Source organism: Betta splendens, chromosome 2, assembly GCF_900634795.4.
Source record: "Betta splendens chromosome 2, fBetSpl5.4, whole genome shotgun sequence".
Lineage (NCBI taxonomy): Eukaryota > Metazoa > Chordata > Actinopteri > Anabantiformes > Osphronemidae > Betta > Betta splendens.
Window position 1 is genome coordinate 9,725,841 of NC_040882.2, and position 18,774 is coordinate 9,744,614.

Consider the following 18,774-nt stretch of genomic DNA (forward strand, 5'->3'; position numbering starts at 1 on the left):
AGAGTACCCGAGCGCCGGCGCGGAGGAGGACTGAGTCGTCCTTCTCGCTCTCTCTCTGCCCGGAGTCCAGCTGCAGAGCTCCGCGATGAGGCGACGGGAAATGCTGGCCGCGTGTCTGCTGTGCTGGAGCTGCGGCGTGTGCGTGGTCACGGCCATCCGGAGGGATGAGATGTTCCCCTACGGATCCCTGAGCGGGGACTTCATCCTGGCAGAGGGCGACGATGAAACCTCCAGAGTGCTGTCCCTGCCCAGACCCCTCTACTTCTACGACTCGCACTTCTCCCAGCTGTATGTGAGTATGGCTTCACCGCTACGCCTCCGTGTACCTGCCTGCAGGGACGCCGCGTTACCGTCACACAGGCTGCAGGTGACACCGTCCTCGTGGGAGGGAAAGAGGAAACCTTCTAGTTCATTATAATGTTATTCATGTTTTTTTCTTCCGTGTCACCTCCTGTGTGTGATTCCTGATTTCCACACACCATATAAAGTAAACATCTTCCATGTGAACAACGTTCAATCTGGAGCAAAACTGACTAAATCAATTAGTGAGAAACCGTGAAGAAACCGCTGCTTAAAGGAAACACATAAAATATGTCTAGCAAACCTCAAGTTAAAGCTTTGAATTCGAAACTATTTTTATTGCTCTGCATATCCATTAAATGTTAAGCTGAATAAGAAATCAATCAAGTAAATAAAGATGCATTATTACAAGATTTAAACCCAGAGTCACAAACTACCAGTTTATAAACATTATAAAAGTTGAATTAATAAGTAATAAAAGTGCTTCCATGTTTAGTAGCTGCAAAGTAAACAGGAGGATAATAATGTTAAGTAGTATTTGATCTTTTTGACCAGTTTTTTCCATGCTAATACTTTTTAAATAAAATATTTATAATAATTAATAATAATAACTGATACCTTACACACAAAGTCTGTTGTGCAGCCTTCGCTGCCCTGAAACAAAAGTACAAATGGTGCTATTACTACTCCAACTGCTCCCAATGCATTAAAGATACATTATTAGTCAGCTTAAGTCAGCATTAAACTGACACTAATATTCAGTCTACAAAACCTGTGTCATTTAAAAGCAGAACGTGTTCCCAGGCCACAGTGTGTGTAAAGAACACTTGCGTCACGTGCGCTTAAATGCAGTATTTGGTTAAACATACTTCCTGATGCTGAGGTTGAAACTTGTCCAAGAGCACAACACTTATTATACACAGTCGTCAGAGGGTGTCATGCTTTATTACGCACTGTGATGTAGATGGGCAGGAACAGCGGTGTGCGGTTTGAATGCTCCTAAAGCTCAATCAGGGACCAGGCTCAGGAATTCTTGAGTGGGCTCCAGCGGTTTATGGGGGGGGGTCTAGGGGTTCACTATGTGGTTCCTGGGGTCCGTGACAGGGCTGCAGCGCCGCTTTATGAGGGGATATGGGTTCATTAGGATGTTCCGCGGGTTTTCGGGGGCATTTGTTTGAGGAGTCCGGAGGGTTTAGCCGTGATTGTCTGGATTTTATAGGTGGCCACCAATGGGATCGTTTCAGCCCAGGACCTGCCGATGGAGAAGCAGTACGTCGACGACAGCTTCCCCACAGACTTCCCCGTGGTGGCTCCGTTCCTGGCCGACATCGACACCAGCGGCGGGCGAGGGCAGATTTACTACCGGGTGACCGAGACCCCCACCATACTCAACAGAGTGGCCCAGGTCTGTTGGCCCACCAGCGCGGGCGAACCCTGTGACAAATGCACGATTACACACGTCTGTTTTCCTGAACGCCGCGTGCGTCGTCTTTTAAACGCAGCTCTTTGTCTGTCTCCTCTCCAGCTCCTCACGCATTAGTTCAGCCCATCACTCGCGCCACCTTTGCTTTATTTTACCGCTCTTCCATTTTTCTTTCACTCATTTATTCATTCAGTCATTTATTCATTCATCTGCCTACGCAGGAAGTCCATCGTGGGTTCCCAGACGCTAAATTCACCCCCACGCACGCTGTGGTGGCGACGTGGGAGAACGTTGCCGCATACGAGGACCGCACTCGTACCACTAGACCTGTAAACAAGGTAAGAGGAGCAGCTCGGGTGTCGGTTAACGAATGAATGAATTCGTTTTTTATTTGTTCATGTCCCTTTGAATTCTAAATTCCTGGAGGTTGTGCATCACTTGTAATCAGCCTTGGGTGGGGAGACGACTTGTAATCCGCATTTTGCCCCTAATCCAGCTCTTAACCCTGCTTTGAGGTCAGAGGTCATCTTTAAGGGTCATCAAAGTCTTCCACCCCTCCCAACTCGTTTTTCTCTCACCCCGGTTCACACACAGGTAGAAGCCCAAACGCTTTGACCAGTCATGCCGTCATGATTAGTTGGAATTTACTCCTCTTCTAGTTTGCCAGCGATTTTCCGGTTAATAACTTAGTTTACTATTAAAATAACTCCCAGTCGAACCTCTCAGCACTTTCCTCCCCCTTTGTCTTTTACTTGGATATTTGGGCTAAGTTTCACAAGTCAAAAGGTTTTGGTGAATGTAAACAGGAAGTATAGTTTTGCCTCTGAGTGAGTTATGCTACTATATTTGTATGCTACTTGAGTCCAGCTGATTTAGATCATGCTGGTTTACACGCCAACAAAGCTGGTACCAGTAAGTTACCAGTTGACGACTGCTGCGGCGTCCTAGTGAGCGATCGCGTCAGCAGCCGGACAACAACCTTATCTTCACGCCTCGCTTCCCGTCCCCTCCTCCACCGCCGCCTTGGCAAAACGAACGCTTTACCATAGAAAACCTCTGGAGTTATTTATTGGTGTTGTTTCTTTACGGGTTTGTTGGGGCGGATGATGACAGATTTCACGTCTGAGCGCTTGTGCGGGAACTAACAATGCTGAGGGTACATTTTTAATAAAATGGGCAATTAAAGGGCCAGCGTGCAGTTTAAGCCCCCTTTAAGCCCCTTCCACATATGAACTCCAGACTATATCCCTCAGATTGTGTCCGGACATTGTGCCGAGCTGTTTATTCACACAGGCGGCACTCAACCGGACTAATCCCTTCTCCTTTTGGCACATGTGCGTTATTGACGAAAAAATGGAAAGCTGCTTCCAACGCTCACTCACTCGAAGCAGTAAAGGCTCCCAACTTCAGCCGTCACTCCGCTTTCAAACAGACAGACTCAAGGCTGCGTAGCTCCCAGAAGAAAGTGTGCAGTAATGTGTTCATAAATTACAGACCTTTACTAGATAACCACTAGAGGCTTTGTTTGGGCCAAACAACAGGAGAGGCTCCAAGTAAAGCCCGGCCTAGTGAACTTATCGATCAAACACACAGCGCTTTGTTGTTCCTGGGCTGCAGCGCGTGGGATGGAGGGATGAAGGGGTGGGAGCTTTAAGGAAAACCCCGGGGGATCTCTTTGTCTCTATCTCTTCCTCCCATCTGTGTTCATCCTCCCTTCTTACCCCTCGTGGTCGGGTTTCTTTCTCCGGCTCGTCTTTTTTCCTGATTGATCAAAAGCTACACGTTGAAATAGTCTGGCAGCGATACGACAGCATTAATCCTCTTACGGGGTTGTTTAATACCTGAGGCTCCCTTTGACTGCACTGCAGCCAGTTGGACGAATCAGTGGCTGGATCTGTGGGATTAAAATATAGGAATTGCCTCTCAAACGTTGCATTCACTGACCACTACCTTAAATGTTTTACATGTGCTGGGAGGCATCTTGATTTGTTGTGTTTCAGTCCGTCTGGGGCGGCAGCGTGAAGCAGTCTGGGCTTTGCTTCACTGGTTCTCTTTGGACTGATGGTATCTTCCTTTGAAGTGATTAGCCAGAGGTGCTAGGTGGGGTAGTGTTGGGGGTTGCCTGGTATGTGTATGTGAACCGATTTGCCTGATTGTGTGTGCGCTTGGATGTGTATTGTGGGTGATGGGACGGGATAGCGTCCTGGGGGGCGGCTGCGGCCTGTGTTGTGTTTGGAGCTCGGACGCGGCGCTGACGGACAAGAGGAACGAAACAACAGGAAATCAGAGAAGTGAGAATTGGAGCTGAAGTGTGGTGTGAGAAGTGGGCTGGTGTTTTCTATGCAGTTAGACTCAGAGATGCCATTATGATAATTGGAAAGTAATAGCTTCACTCTAAGTCTCACACACTGTTGCAGGAACTGAGGTGTTGCTCAGTCTAAGAATGTGACCATTTGCTTTTACTGCTCTTGTTGATTTTAAGGCCTAGCATTAAATTCAGTTGTTATGAGCTGTGCTTACAGACGACCTATGTCAGTTTATACTTTGCATTAAAAGAATGATATATTTTCCCCTGAATTACTCCTGAACGCTGTCCTGTGGAGTGTTTATTGTCTGGATGTCATGAAGTCAATGCTCTTTGCTTAGATTAGCAAAAAGACTCGAAGGACAGTAATGTTTTAGATCAGAAAAAGCTTTTTCATTATGATGTGAATGAAATTAAAATAATGCAGTAATGTTATCTGAACCATCTATGGAAACTTGGAATCTTACAGGAAACATTAAATCTTGATGAATGGTCTGTGGTGTCGTAGTTGAGGGGTCCAACATTAACATTTAAAGTGAAATAGTACTCACATTTCTTTCATGTGCATCCTGATTATTCTCTTTATGGGGAGTTTATTGGATACGCGCAACAGGTTGAAGAGGAACATTTGCTTCTTAGTCAGTTTCCCATTGGGTTTCTCTTCAGCTGCATGTCTTGCTAAGGGAAAGGTTGTTGCAGGTCGAGCTGTAGTTTTCAGACCAGAGGAGGATCAGTGAATGACTAAATGGACTCCTCCTCTCTTCTCCTGGAACTATTGTTTTATCAGAGCTATTTGTTGTTTCTGGGGGGGACCCCTTGGTGTGACACCAGAGGCGTCCCTTGATGTGTTCAAAGCAGACCCTCTGTGAACTTCAGCTTTCATAATACGCTCCTCCATCTGTAACCAGTGATTCGATGTGTGGACCCGACAAAATGGCCGAACTCGCCCCGAGGACACATGGCGGCACCGTGAACGGGCGCCCTCACGTCCCGGCGGCCACGTTAATTAACAGCGCCGCCGTGGTTTCTTCACAGACCTTTCAGGACCTAAGAAAAGCCGCCGCGGTTTAACCCGCGTGTGCCATCAGATGATCAGAACCTCTGCTGCCGACTGTGCTGCAGCTGCTCTGCGCTGTGGCCAGCCGCCAACAAACCATCACCGAGACCTCCCTTCATCTGCGTCTCCTTCGCTCCCTCTGGACGCTACAGACCAACAGCGTCGGGATCCAGCTCTAGTTAATTATAAAGTCATTCAGAATGTTTGTCGCCGCGCGTGGAGTCCCAGATGAAGCTGAGGAAGCCGTCATCGGCCCGAGTGATGCGTGGCAGAGTAGACTAAACTACACTGTACACAGAGTGGACCGGGCCACTAATCCCAAATATGTTAAGACTGAACTTCCAACTGAGGTCCTGACCACACACGGCACATGAGCAGCTGCAGCTGGCTGATGCAGATGTGGGAGGAAGCGGCTGTGTTCAGGTTTTCATGTTGTAGCTTCTGTAAAATGTAAATGTCCGAACGCATGCATTTCCAGCGGCTGCGTGCGCCTGCGGACCCGAATACGCTCCGAGAGCATCTGACCGTCTAATGCGGCCTCTGCTACGAGGTTTTACAAGCTCACTGAAGACATGTTTGGAAGCCTTTAGATGTGGTCACCATGTTTTACGACTGTAATTTACTTGGTTTAATTGCTGTTCTGTACCTGTAGGTCCTGAAACATCTGTATTAGACTACGTCCACCCACGTTAAACTTCATCTTCATCTTCAAAAAAACTGAGCCACAGGAAAATCAGAGGCGTCCTGAGCTGACCCTGGGTCTGTCCTCTTGGCTAAGAAAAAGCAACTCACATCCACTCGTCTATTTGCTGAACTGTTTTTAGTCAGCCCCTGCCTCCTGCTGCTCCCGTGCACAGGGCGCTACCTTGATTCTTCACCTCGCTGAGTAAAACGAAAATAAATAACCTACACGGAGGATATTCAGCGGCTGTGGAGTTGATCGACGTTTGGTTTTGGGAAGTTGTCCGACCGTCACGGCATCAAACTGTCTCCATCTGTTGGAAATCCGAGTGAGCTAATGTGTGGGGTATTCGCTGTAGTCGAGTGGGTGTTGATTAAATCATGTGATGGGGGAAATACACACGTGTATAATGTTTTGCAACTTTTAGCCGATAATTCAAACGCTCTGATATCTGGTTTGTTCCTCGTAGTGGGAAAAGCGCCTGAATCGGCTAAAGTGTGGTTGGGTGCTGCGTGTGTGATCCACTGGGGGCGTTGAGCTCCGTCCGTCCTTCTGGGATATTCCAAAGCCCAAAGAGGGTCCAATCTAGCGTAGATGCCACGGGGCGGTTGAAAGTCCAAATCCAAATGTGCTTTTTCATTGCAACTATTGAGTATTTCCAGACTTGAGCCCTCTGGGGGGGAGCAGACAAAACCCATCCCTCTGAAACAGTCACTCTGACAGCAAACATTTGTTGGTCCTTGAGATGGTTACCATCTGTCTGTGAGTCTGGCCGGTGTGAGAAAGGACGCCTTCCTGCAAAAGGCCGTGACAAAACGCCTGTAGGAAGGTCAAGGAGGTTTTCTGAGCGTGAGCGTGTCTACAAGTCTTTGATGTGTGGCAACTGTAACTTGTTGTCCCTCAGCTGCGATTCCTTAAAGCAGGACAACAGCAAACGACCACACAGACGGGCAACGGAGCACCATTGAAGGCAACACAGCATTTATGGGACTTCATCTCTCGGAGGGTTGCATTTAAAAGCAAAAAATCACCATTTCTAGTGTTATGGGCACTTTCCACAAAACATATCTTCCCTGTGTTTGGATGGACGCATGCTTTATTTCTCCCGACTGTAAACCAGACCCGTGGCCTCTCTCGTAACTCTGCCAACTCTCCCACATCCTTTCATCTCTGTCTGTGCCTCCATCCTCTCCTCATCCTGCTTCTCGTCATGTAGAGGAGCAAGGAAAAGGGAGCTCCGCTTGTCTTTAACTTCCCTGACGACAGAAAGCAAGAGAGAAGTCCCCCCCCTCCTACTAATTACAAAGAGCCAGAAGGCTGCAACGTCCTCTCCGCCCACAAACAACAAGATAGTTTAAAGATGTTTATGTAGACAATTAAGAACACGCACACATACATTACGGTGAGACTGAAGCATAGGTGGGGGGACATCTGTGTTTGCGTTAGTGTGTATGCGTCGCAGTGTAACAGCGTCTGGCCTGCGTGTTGTAACATCATCATGAAAGATGTGCAGACACACAGGAAGGCAGCTGTGGAGATCAACATCTGGGCTGGGGGTTGAGGGAGGTGTGTGTACAGATTCTGGCCCTTCGGAAAACAGTCTGGGGTGTCTCCTTTAGAATTGGTGGGTTTTTAAAGGCTATTTTCAACGATGCAGAGAGCTGCATGGGGACAAAGTGTCCCTGAATGAAAGGGAGGCAGATGTGAGTTTAAAAGTGAGCACGGAGCGTTCGACTCATTTGAGGCTGGTTGAGCTGAGCTGAGCTGCACACACAGGAGGTGACCTCAGCTCTGCACCATTAGTTTGGCCTAGTTACACGTTTATATCGGGTCCTCACACCAGCGGGCTGTTGACCTACAACCCTGCCTACTATCAGCAGTGGAAAATCTAAACCTCTGGACTCTGAGAAAGTCGGCTTATTCATGCACTACATCAAGATTACATAACTTTGCGGAAGGAACCACTGTGGCCGATTTATAACGCGGTTCACGTTGGTGCCAGAAGCGTTTTGCCTCGGACTGGTAGTAACCTCAGCTCTGACCCGTGGCTGCTGAAATGGACCGGGGCTAATTAGGCTGTACGTGGGTCTAAACGAGTCCATTGAGGCCAAACCCAGACGCAGAGGTCCACCCGATTATGTGGGTGAGATATTAGCACACACGCGCCTCTTACCGTCGCTGTTAGACTCCGCTGGAGGATGCGAGGTACCGTTAGCAACGTTAGCAAGGTTAGCTGAGGTGGCGACGTTTACTAGTCTGCTGCAGTGCTGCTGGAGCTGAGCAAGCGTGTACGTTACCTGTAAAGTCAGTCCAACGCACCGCATCTCCATTCCGTGGTAACGCTGCGTCTCTCCCTCCGCAGGTCAACACCTTCCAGGCCGTCATCGGTTACGACGAGACCGACTCCTACGTCCTGTTCCTCTACCCTGAAGACGGCCTCAACTTCTTTGGGACAAGACCCAAAGTAAACATACAGCAGAAATTCTGTTTGATTGGCTTGACTCTAAGTACGCAGATGTGGTCGCAGGCAACAGTTATCGTTACAGCTTCAACTAACGGGTTTGATCGTCACTCTCTTCTGCTTCTAGGAGTCTTATAATGTTGAGATAGAGCTCCCTGCTCGAGTTGGCTTCAGCAGAGGCGAAGTCACGAATTTACTGTTCTTCCGCATCGAGGGGCCTTTCTACAGTGTGACAAGCGATGAGCAGAGTGTTAAAAACCTTTATCAGTAAGTGCACGACATGATATGAAAATGTACCTGCATGGTTTGCAAATGCCTGTAGACTGGGCTCACGCTGGCCTCCTGCTCTTAGGGTTGGTAATACAGGAATTCCAGGTGTCTGGCTTTTCCACACTGGGAACCGTTATAACTTTGACAACATTGTTCCGGCGTCCATTGGCGGCCTCGTTGCTGTTCCACCATCCAGAGGACCCGACTTTGCTGCGGTAACATTTAAATTTGTCCCTAAACAAAACTTTTAGTCGTGACCTTGGCTTTGCGATGTTCATTGAAGACTTTCTCTCAATCCTCCCTTGTTTATTCTCCCAGGGCACCACCACCTCTGAGTACACGGACTTTGAATATCCTGACAACCAAGAAGAAGGCTATTACTCAGTGACAGAGCGGGGACCTGAATTCCAGCCATCCCATGCCGGTGGCGAACACTCAGAGTCCCTGCAGCCACAACGTTCTGATACTCGCCCGTCTCCCCCCGAGGATTCCGACCACCAGGTTTCATACAACATTGAGGATGCCCCGCTGACCTCGGAGCCTGGGTACTCTTCAGAACTAGCAGGGAGGCAGTATGCGCCGCCTAATCCTCAAGAGACTGAAGAACAGCAACCACAGGTAAGAGCACAACCTGATCTACAGACATTCATATAGAGCATCTTAACATTTGTTTGGAGGTGCTGTGGAGTCGTCAAACATACAAACATAGCAAAGCCTCCAGATCATAGCCTTGTGGTGAGAGCTGCAGCCCAAACTCAGAAAGGACGGCTGAAGATGCCAAGCGCTGTCAAAAAGATGTAATTGGCATTTGAAACTATAGTCCCTTTTGTAATGCTGTGGTTGTAATGGAATGCTTTTCTGGAAACCATGGGGTAGTGACAGCAAAATGCTGATTAGGATCAACTATATGCTGTATACAATATGTGAAGAATGCTCAGACTATAGCATCTGGGCACGGTTTAGAAGTATTAGTTTGCTTCTCGATACAAACAGGAGAAAACCCGTCTCAAGTCCTGCTCAACCCTCTGTAGGTTCCTCTGGAGGTCGTGGACGTGTACCCCTCGCACGGAAACGAGCCGCGTCTGTCCCCCGGCGGCCACGTGGTCAGCGTGGTGGAGGAAGATGTTGACTTTGACACAGGAGGTGAGGCTCGAAGCATGGAGGGAAATATGCATGCATACATATAAAGCGGTTGTGCGAGCGTCTGGGAGGACCGTCGCCCTAAGAGACGGGGGGGTAACCCTACCTGGCTCAGCGCCTCGGTGCCGCTGGGCAGCCGGCCGCACAATGCCGCCGTTGTGCTGGGCAGCTCCCAGGTGTGCGCATTCATCACGCGGTGTGTGTGTGTGTGTGTGTGTGTGTGTGTGTGTGTGTGTGTGTGTGTGTGTGTGTGTGTGTGTGTGTGTGTGTGTGTGTGTGTGTTTAAAAAAACCTCTTCATCTTATTTTGTAATTTGTCTCAGTTGGAGTAAGGCAACACAAAAGCATCTGTTGACGCCAGAAAACGTGCTTTGATTTCTCAAGTGAGCTATTTTTGAAGCGAGTGAACCACATCAGTTATCGTCAACTTCGAATCTGGGATCTTTGTACAGAATTTACACCCTCATCTGTCACTGTCGTCAAGTGTTTATGACGTGGTATCACACACTCCTTGTTAAGGGAACACCCCGACATCTTGTATTTGTGTGTGTGTGTGTGTGTGTGTGTGTGTGTGTGTGTGTGTGTGTGTGTGTGTGTGTGTGTGTGTGTGTGTGTGTGTGTGTGTGTGTGTGTGTGTGAGAGAGAGAGAGAGAGAGGTCCCTGTAGGATGCTAAATAGTTGCATTTTCATCCCACATTAGCTTTTTTTGCCAAAAGAACAGAGAGAACCACACGTATTTGGTCGTGCAGTGTTTTTTCACATCCAGCTTCGATGAGAGACCAGAAATGTGGCCTCTCATGACGTCCTGTGTTGTTTCAATCAGTCCTACGTGTGTTTTATCATGGTTGGAGAACTCGGTGTTCACATTACGTCTGTGGCTGCCCTTTGTCATGTCGCCGAGACGTTTTGTTTATTCCCAATAAATGAGTGTCAGAGTAGGTCTGAAACGCGGGTCGTAGCGTTTTACGCGGCGCTGGGAGTTGGTGGAGCTGCGTGTGTCCGTGTGTGGGAGGCAGCATTGCAGCAGCTGGTGTCTCTCAGCGGCGTCCTGACATGAGCGCGTCTCCATATGTTGAGCTTCTTCATTCTTTCTACATATACAGCCCGCGCTCTGTCGCCACTTAAAGTTGACCAGGTTAAAGCCGACTACGTGTTCCAGCAAAGCTTGTTTTATTGCCTGCTGTTGCTTTCATAGGCTATTTTTGTATGAAGTGGACTTTTATTTGCATACAGTCCATATGGTTGTGTTCATGCATAATGATGAACTTGTCTTGTCTTTCTCTTTCAGTGATTCATTACACTACAGAGAAAGAAACATGTTCCAGGTGAGTCAAGCCTAGACTGCATTATGACGCTGTGAACATGCATTATTATTATTATTATATTTAGGAGGGCACCACTTTGACCCACATTTCATTTGATCTGCAAACCATTTACATCTTTCTTTTACTCACTCCAGATTCCAGCAGCAGTGCTCCCAGAATGCCTTCTGCTCCGACTACGCCACGGGCTTCTGTTGCCACTGTCAACCAAGCTTCTATGGCAACGGACGCCACTGTTTGCCAGATGGTTGGAGCTCCGTCGTTACTTAGTTGTCTTTACATCAGTGTCAGATCCCGGGCGTGTTCTGTAACCGCTGCGATTGTGTGTGGGCTCCGCAGGCGCTCCCCAGCGCGTCACAGGTAAAGTGAGCGGCACTGTGTCTGTGGGCTCGACTCCCGTGCATCTATACGACATTGACCTCCACGCCTACATCGTGGTGGGAGACGGGAGGGCGTATACGGCCATCAGTGAGGTAGGAGCCTGAAAGCAGCATCATGAGCGCGCCGCCTCCTCCGATCTCACCTCTGCGACGCCGTTGTGGCTTTTTCAGATACCGGAGCCGGTGGGCTGGGCCCTGATGCCGGTCGCACCGATAGGAGAGCTGTTCGGATGGCTGTTTGCTCTGGAGCTGCCCAATAGCCAAGCAGGGTTCAAAGTCACAGGTAAACGCCGTGTGTGTCCTGTGGGTGTTGACCTTTGCTCTGGAGCAACATCGAGCCGCCGCTGCACTGTGGAGGCATCACTTGTGTACGCATGTGTGTGTGTTTTCTGTCTCCCAGCCAGCTGTTGTGTCTCCAGGGACGTGATGTGATATGAGGCTTCCTCCTCCCCTCTCTAATAGGAAACAGCTTTGTGTGCTTGTGTGTGTGCTCGTGAAGTCGCGGGCAGATGTAACCATTTTCGAAATTCCACATTTTATGAAATGCAACTGCCTTGGTCTGTCTGCAGCTCTGTGTGTGTGTGTGTGTGTGTGTGTGTGTGTGTGTGTGTGTGTGTGTGTGTGTGTGTGTGTGTGTGTGTGTGTGTGTGTGTAAAAAGGTTATTGATTATCTGACTAATACTGTCACCAGGTGCTGATTTCACTCGTCATGCAGAGGTGATCTTCTACCCTGGCAACCAGCACCTGTCAATCATTCAGACGGGGCGGGGCTTTGATGACAACAACCACCTCACTGTGGACACTAAAATCAGCGGCAACGTGCCCTTACTACCGCCCGGGTCAGAAGTTACCATGGAACCCTTCAAGGAGACCTACCAGTACTACCCATCCGGTAACCATAGCAACCACCAGACTTAAGTTCTTTAAAGTCTTTGCTGGCCTGTTTTTGACTTTTATCTCCTTCTGCAGTCGCCACCTCCACCTCTATTAGACAGTTCTCAGTGGTGTCGGCAGACCGAGGTTCAGAGTCCTTCTCCTTCCAGCTGAAGCAGAACATCACCTACCACAGCTGCCTTCACGACAACCGCGCTGCCTTAGAGACGCTGCAGATCACCATGGAGAGGGTGTTTGTGATGTACGTCAAGGAGGAGCGCATCCTTCGATATGCCATCACCAACAAAATCAGCCCAGTTGGAGGTGAGTCCTCTGAACGAACAACTCAGCACTTCTTCGGCACCATCTCTGGTGTCTGGTGTCTGTCCTAATGTGGGCAAGCGACATCGGAGGCGCTGAAAATGTGAGGTTTTCTCTCTCTGTGCCGACAACAAGCAACACCACCACCTGGTAATTGTTGCAAAGCAGCCATAAAAAACACTCTGCCAAGCCACAGTGCTGAGTTGGACCGGGTTCAGCGTGAAACACAGCGCATGCCGCAAGTTGTGTGTGTAATTAGACTCCGAACCCACAAAAAAATAATGTTCAAATGTCTGAATTACCCTCAGTGTGTCTAAGTAGAGAGGAGTGCAGACTCACTACTTCTAGGAACACTGGGAGTGTAATTTGCATTGTTTAGGCTGGAGATTGACAGCTATGACCCGACTGAGGAGGTGTTGACACTGTGCTGGAGTTGGAGCAGGTCACCGAGGACACGAGGCTTCTATGAAACATTTGTTTGAGGAAAAACAAATGCACGAGGGTGTAGAGGGTAATTTATTCTGTGGCATGTTGAGCTTCAGGTTTGCTTGTTTAGGGAAAACACGGAAACAAACCAATGTGCCTCAATAGTGAAAACTAAAGTTTCTGTGTGCTCCTAAATCTTTGTTTTAGTTCAGATCAAAAGCTCATCAAATCATTTAAACCTTTATTTGTTTCTGTGGCCACACATTATAAGGACATCATGGAGTCTTCATGCACTTTGTTTTCATTAGGTCTGTTATTGCAGTGATTGAATTATCCTGAAAAGTCTTTCGAATGTTGGTCAAAGCTTTCACTAGTCATAGTTTAGTATTTATTTCATTTGATATGGGGCATGTAATGTAATAAGGTTACAATACAAACAATGCAATTTATGTGCTGAAGTCTGCAGTGGAGCTCCTCAGGATGTTTAAGGGGTTTTATTATATTCATGATTTATTCAAAAAGATTCTTCTTTCCCTGTCAACATATAGTGCTAATGCTTTCATTACGCACACTGTCGGGGTGAGAACGACGGACGGGCAGGAGAGCTGCAGTAACTGAGGCCAGGCTTCGTTTTATTCCTCAGGCTTTGAATCAAGTTTCTGTCATTTAAAACATCAACACGTTGATTAAAAAGGTTACGATGACACATCTCACACACGCGCGCACATAGAGCACAGCTGGAAGAGCTTTTGGGTATCAGCGGTTTAGTAAACATGGTCTAAGTGGTGTGTGTGTGTGTGTGTGTGTGTGTGTGTGTGTGTGTGTGTGTGTGTGTGTGTGTGTGTGTGTGTGTGTGTGTGTGTGTGTGTGTGTGTGTGTGTGTGTGTGTGTGTTTCACACTGTGGGAAATAATATCCCAGCCAATGACAGATTTTCTGAAGGGGGGGTTGCCAGGCAGAATAGCTGCCCACTGATGTCATGAGAACACACTGAACTGAGCAAGAACCTGAAAAGCACATAGTCTTACAGGGTCTTGATAGTTTGTAGTTCTCAGACGCCTTTATACAAAGGACCTTTACTTTTGATGCTAATGTTGCCTAATGTCCTTCACATCTTCTGTGTTGTCATCTGATATACCTAATAGTTTCTCGGTTTAGGTGTGTATTTATTCTGACAGCCAGAAAAGCTGCACAGCTTTCAATCGGCTTCCAGCAATCTACAACTCTGTTGTCACTGTTGGAGGTATTTTATCTTAAAGTAAACAGTAGAAATATGCAAATGGTCAAGTGTAGTGTTTTTTTTGCTGGATGACCCTTCGTCAGCATCCCCCGCTGTGCAGACGAACTGGCTCCATTCAAATGAATGACTCAGGACCCGAACGAGGCCTGAGGCTCTTAAAAACAAACGCATCCCCCCCTCATTCCTTTCAGTGTGAGACCACTGGCACAGCAGGGGTCCAGCAAAAAATGTGGGATTGTCCCAGCTGTTTTCACAAAGACATCAGGATTGATCCGGCTGTATAATGCAGCACCATGCGCCAATTTGTTTAAAACACACTTAATGAAACCATCATCACTGGAGTAAAATCCTCTCATCAGAGTTTATAGATTTGTTTATTTAATGGGGGGACAATGAAAAAAAAAGATTTTCAAGCTACTTTTTAGCTTAAAAATCTTACAACTACCATATTGCAACAAACTGGATCCATGCAAGACACATCATTTTAAGTACAGCCTTTATGCTGTATGGACCCTCTGCTCTGTGCAGTAATACAAAATTCAGTACAGCAACTCTGTTTAATTCTACAACACCAGGATTAACAGACTTCAGTCTGAACTAAAGTATTTGATGATCAGAATGTCTTTATTTTCTCTGGAGCTGGATGCTATTGGTTCTTGCTCACTTGGGCGTCCAACTTTGCAGTCTATCAGGAGGAGTCAGTGACGGATAATTTAATGGATGTCTGCACATAGTCAGTGCCCCATGGCCATCACAGTTGTACACAGTTGTTGTGTTGTAAAACAGCAACAGGTTGGAAACTGCAGTCATCGCTTTCATGGTGTTCGTGTGTGTTTGTGTGTGTGTGGGTGTGTGTGTGTGTGTGTGTGTGTGTGTGTGTGTGTGTGTGTGTGTGTGTGTGTGTGTCTTCTCCACCCTCTCTCTGTCTCGCTCTTTAATTATCCCTCAGTCTTTTCTCTCATCCATGTGGATCTTCTCATCTCTCCTTTTTCAGCCACAGTCACTTCTTTGAAGAGTCTCTCGCCTTCTCTCTTTGGTAACAACTCTCATGCTAAAGAAGATGGAAGCTTGACTTTATGTAGATGTGCGTTGGTGTCTATCGTGCATGATGATGCTGCGAGGAGTAATTGGACCTACATATATTTTGAATGTTGCTGTTTTACTTCCATAAAGTCTAGAACCCAAGAACCCAAACCATAAACTGTTAACTTTAGATCTTCACTCGTCTCAGCTTGTTTCTGTAACTCCATGTAGGTGCAAAGCTACCTGAAATCACTCTCTGTGATCTGACGGTTGCCTCACCACCTCAAAACTCTCCTTTGAGATATGAGGAGACAACACTGCTCACGTTATTTGAACCGTGGTGCCAGACAAATAATCAGGTAAACGCTCATTACCAGAACCTCACTCCTTAAGTCGGATCCAGTTGGCAGAGGAAGGCACCACCTCTGCCAGGCTCGAGTGCCACCGTGCCCGCTCACCCCAACGCAGGCGCGCCAACATTTTGAAGTCCCGTAACAAAGCCTGGTTTAATTATAAGCACATTCTTGGTTAATGATTTCCCCTGGTCAGCTTTTCTCTGCTGTTTCTGCTGGTATGAGGAGACCCCGAACACACATCCGCTCACTCATCCCTCTGTCCGTGTGCATGTGTGTCTAACCTCATCCATATGTTGAACACTGGGAACATGAAGCCAGGCGCTTTCTAAGAGGGAGCCGTCCTGTGGGAGTTTGTCTGGAGTAATTTTTACATGTGTGTTTGCTTAGGCTGTAATCGTGGCTGTAATCATTGGACAGTTGAATAATCCAGATCTCAATTTATCTCAATTCAAGACATTTGGAGTCTGCCGGCCGTTGTGAACTGCATTTTTCATGTCGTGCGTCTTGTTCTATTTATATTTCTCAGGGAAAATGCTGCACCTTTTACTCCAATACACTTAATCTAGAGCTGTGGTGAAGACCAGAAGTTAGCATTTAAAGAACCTACATATTTAACCTGCGTCTCCTTCTGTCTGCAGCTGAGGGGACGGCGCTCGTCAACCCCTGCTACGCTGGGAACCACGACTGCGACACCACTGCCCAGTGCGTCCCGCTGGAGGGCCAGGACTTCCAGTGCAAGTGTGCTACTGGGTACAGAGGAGATGGACGCAACTGCTACGGTACCTTTGTGCAGCTTTGGGGCTATGTGTGTGTCTCACTGTCCACCGTACTTACGACTCCCTCCCACTTGCACATGTAGACAAACCTACATATGGTTAAAGGCCGTGTCTGCGTTTCATCAACACGCGTCCTTTGAGTCTTCAGGGGACAAGGACGAGCTGGATGAAAGGAGTCATCTGTGCTCCCGTCTTTGTGTTCTGCGCTCTCATGGCTCATTCTCTAGTTAACGGCGACTTGCGTGGCTTTAGGCGGCTGCGTGGCCTGTCATTACCCCAGCAGCAGGTCTTTGTCTCCTGCTGACAGCGCTAGGAAACCCCCAGGCTCAGGCTCAGTTCCCATGATTGGGCCTCAGTTCCTGTCTGTGTGGCCAAATGCTCAACCTGCGGGTGTGTCCTGCGCGCTAATAAACGTATTTCACAGGGCAGTCAATCCAGATGTGAGGTGCATGCACCATATACATGCATGGGAAGCACCATGATAATGAGGGTTAATTGTGGCCTACTTAGGTATGTTGGATTTTACAGCACTATGTAACTGTCTCACCTTTTGAGAGGGATGGGTCAAATGCAATGACCAATTTTATGTGCTAATGGCAAATAAAGGCTTTGTTCTTCTTCCTGCAGACGTAGATGAGTGTGCTGAGGGTCTGACCTCATGCACTGCTCACGCCCAGTGCGTGAACCTGCCTGGTAGCTACCGCTGCCAGTGTCACGGTGGCTTCGAGTTCGGCTACGACGGACGCACGTGTGTCGGTAAGTTGCCATGAAATGATCCATGCAAACGTGGCGTTCACATACATCAGGGTCCATAAGAGCGGAGATGCTGCGAGGGTGAATGAGACACAAAACACCTTTAAGCAGTTAGAATGTTTTCCAGTGTCATGTAGTCTGTTGCGGTTGTTTCTCTTTGCGTCCTGTGGTTAAATCATGACTACAAATGTAGGCTACCAGACCAACTGCAATCACTAAACAGACATTTAACATTACAGTTTAAGACACTAAACACACGTCTTCTGTTTAATCAGGTGGCGTCATCCTGTTTTCCCTGCATGACTGTGATTACTGTGACGCATTTCACAGTTAAATAAAAAGGACAAGCACAGTTTTCTGCCTCTATCACGCTCTCATCTGGAGTTTCTCTGACTCGGCTTGTTCGAGTTGCACTGGTTGCCCCCCTGAGATGATTCGGATAGTAGCCCCCTCGTGTTTCCAAATGAAATGAACAGTTGGACGCGGCCCACATAGTTGTGCGAGCGCACCAACAATATTTCTTGCGCAACAGTCAACACACAGCTGCAAAAGCTAGGAAACCCAGCGAGAGGGGAGGATCGGTGACAAATGTGAGAACAAGAGGGGGAAGGAGTGAGATAGAGGAGGCGGGAGTGAAAGACAAATGGAGCAATGGTGTGTGTGTGTGGGTGTGTGTGTGTGTGTGTGTGTGTGTGTGTGTGTGTGTGTGTGTGTGTGTGTGTGTGTGTGTGTGCCTCCTTTCAACTATCAGTCTGAACTTTTGATGAACTTCCTCTCAACCCACTCTACAGATGATACTGTAACACTTTACACCAACCTTGAAATTATTCAAATATTGGGACTGCTGTGAATTATTTGCCTCCGGGAACCGGATATGAATTTATACCTGCACACAGAAGCGTTTCAGTTTGGGCGCAGCTTTGTGTAGCTGCTCATCTTTTGCTTCCGCTTTCTCAGACATTGACGAGTGCAGCTCGTCCCCGTGTCACCCCAGCGCCAGGTGCAGCAACGCACTGGGATCCTTCCAGTGTCAGTGCCAGCCCGGGTTTCACGGCGATGGCTTTTCCTGCTCCCAGCAGGCCGGTGAGTCCAGCGTTACAGCACTGCACGCCTCGGTTCTAAACAAAACAAATTAAAAAAGCAATGATAATACTTCAATCGTTGGTTCAGGGCCGACGGTTCGTCCCAAGAGCCGGTGTGAGCAGCACAGGGACAGTCTGCAGAGCGGCGTCGGAGCCTTCGTCCCTCAGTGCGACTCTCACGGACGGTACCGTCCGCTGCAGGTGGGCACCCATCAGCGAGTGCATGAATATGTACTAATGTTGGTAAAGCAAGGAATTAATTCTGGCCCAATGTTTCGTTTTAGTGTCACGGCTCCACTGGACACTGCTGGTGTGTAGACAGCAGTGGACAGGAGCGGGCGGGAACCAGGACTTCACCTGGCACAGCACCTAAAAACTGTGACTCCCCAGGTGAGAAGCGCATTCTGTCCGCGCTAACGGAACCCACGCCAGCAGGTGTCTCATGTTCTGGTGCTCCAGGGCCGAACGCTGACCCGTGAACCCACTTATCCCTCATCTCGGCGCAGACGTCGTGTTTACGCAAGTGTGTGTCTAACCTTGTGAGGTTGAGGTCACGGGGTCACGGCTTTGGAATGCCTGGATAAAC

At 48.1% G+C, this 18,774-nt stretch overlaps 1 protein-coding gene across 1 annotated transcript in view; it reads left to right on the forward strand.

The window, feature by feature from the left end:
• Positions 1-18,774, forward strand: part of nid2a (nidogen 2a (osteonidogen)) — a 27,324-nt gene continuing 8,550 nt past the window's right edge. The window contains exons 1-19 of the mRNA XM_029174808.3: positions 1-292; positions 1,520-1,705; positions 1,945-2,061; positions 8,130-8,231; positions 8,356-8,495; positions 8,581-8,713; positions 8,817-9,116; positions 9,530-9,641; positions 10,926-10,962; positions 11,097-11,206; positions 11,299-11,432; positions 11,511-11,622; positions 12,031-12,231; positions 12,309-12,536; positions 16,216-16,356; positions 16,981-17,109; positions 18,064-18,189; positions 18,277-18,389; positions 18,473-18,578. Coding sequence (XP_029030641.1) covers positions 86-292; positions 1,520-1,705; positions 1,945-2,061; positions 8,130-8,231; positions 8,356-8,495; positions 8,581-8,713; positions 8,817-9,116; positions 9,530-9,641; positions 10,926-10,962; positions 11,097-11,206; positions 11,299-11,432; positions 11,511-11,622; positions 12,031-12,231; positions 12,309-12,536; positions 16,216-16,356; positions 16,981-17,109; positions 18,064-18,189; positions 18,277-18,389; positions 18,473-18,578 — 2,734 coding nt within the window. The 5' untranslated portion in view covers positions 1-85. The remainder of the gene's footprint in view (positions 293-1,519; positions 1,706-1,944; positions 2,062-8,129; positions 8,232-8,355; positions 8,496-8,580; positions 8,714-8,816; positions 9,117-9,529; positions 9,642-10,925; positions 10,963-11,096; positions 11,207-11,298; positions 11,433-11,510; positions 11,623-12,030; positions 12,232-12,308; positions 12,537-16,215; positions 16,357-16,980; positions 17,110-18,063; positions 18,190-18,276; positions 18,390-18,472; positions 18,579-18,774) is intronic.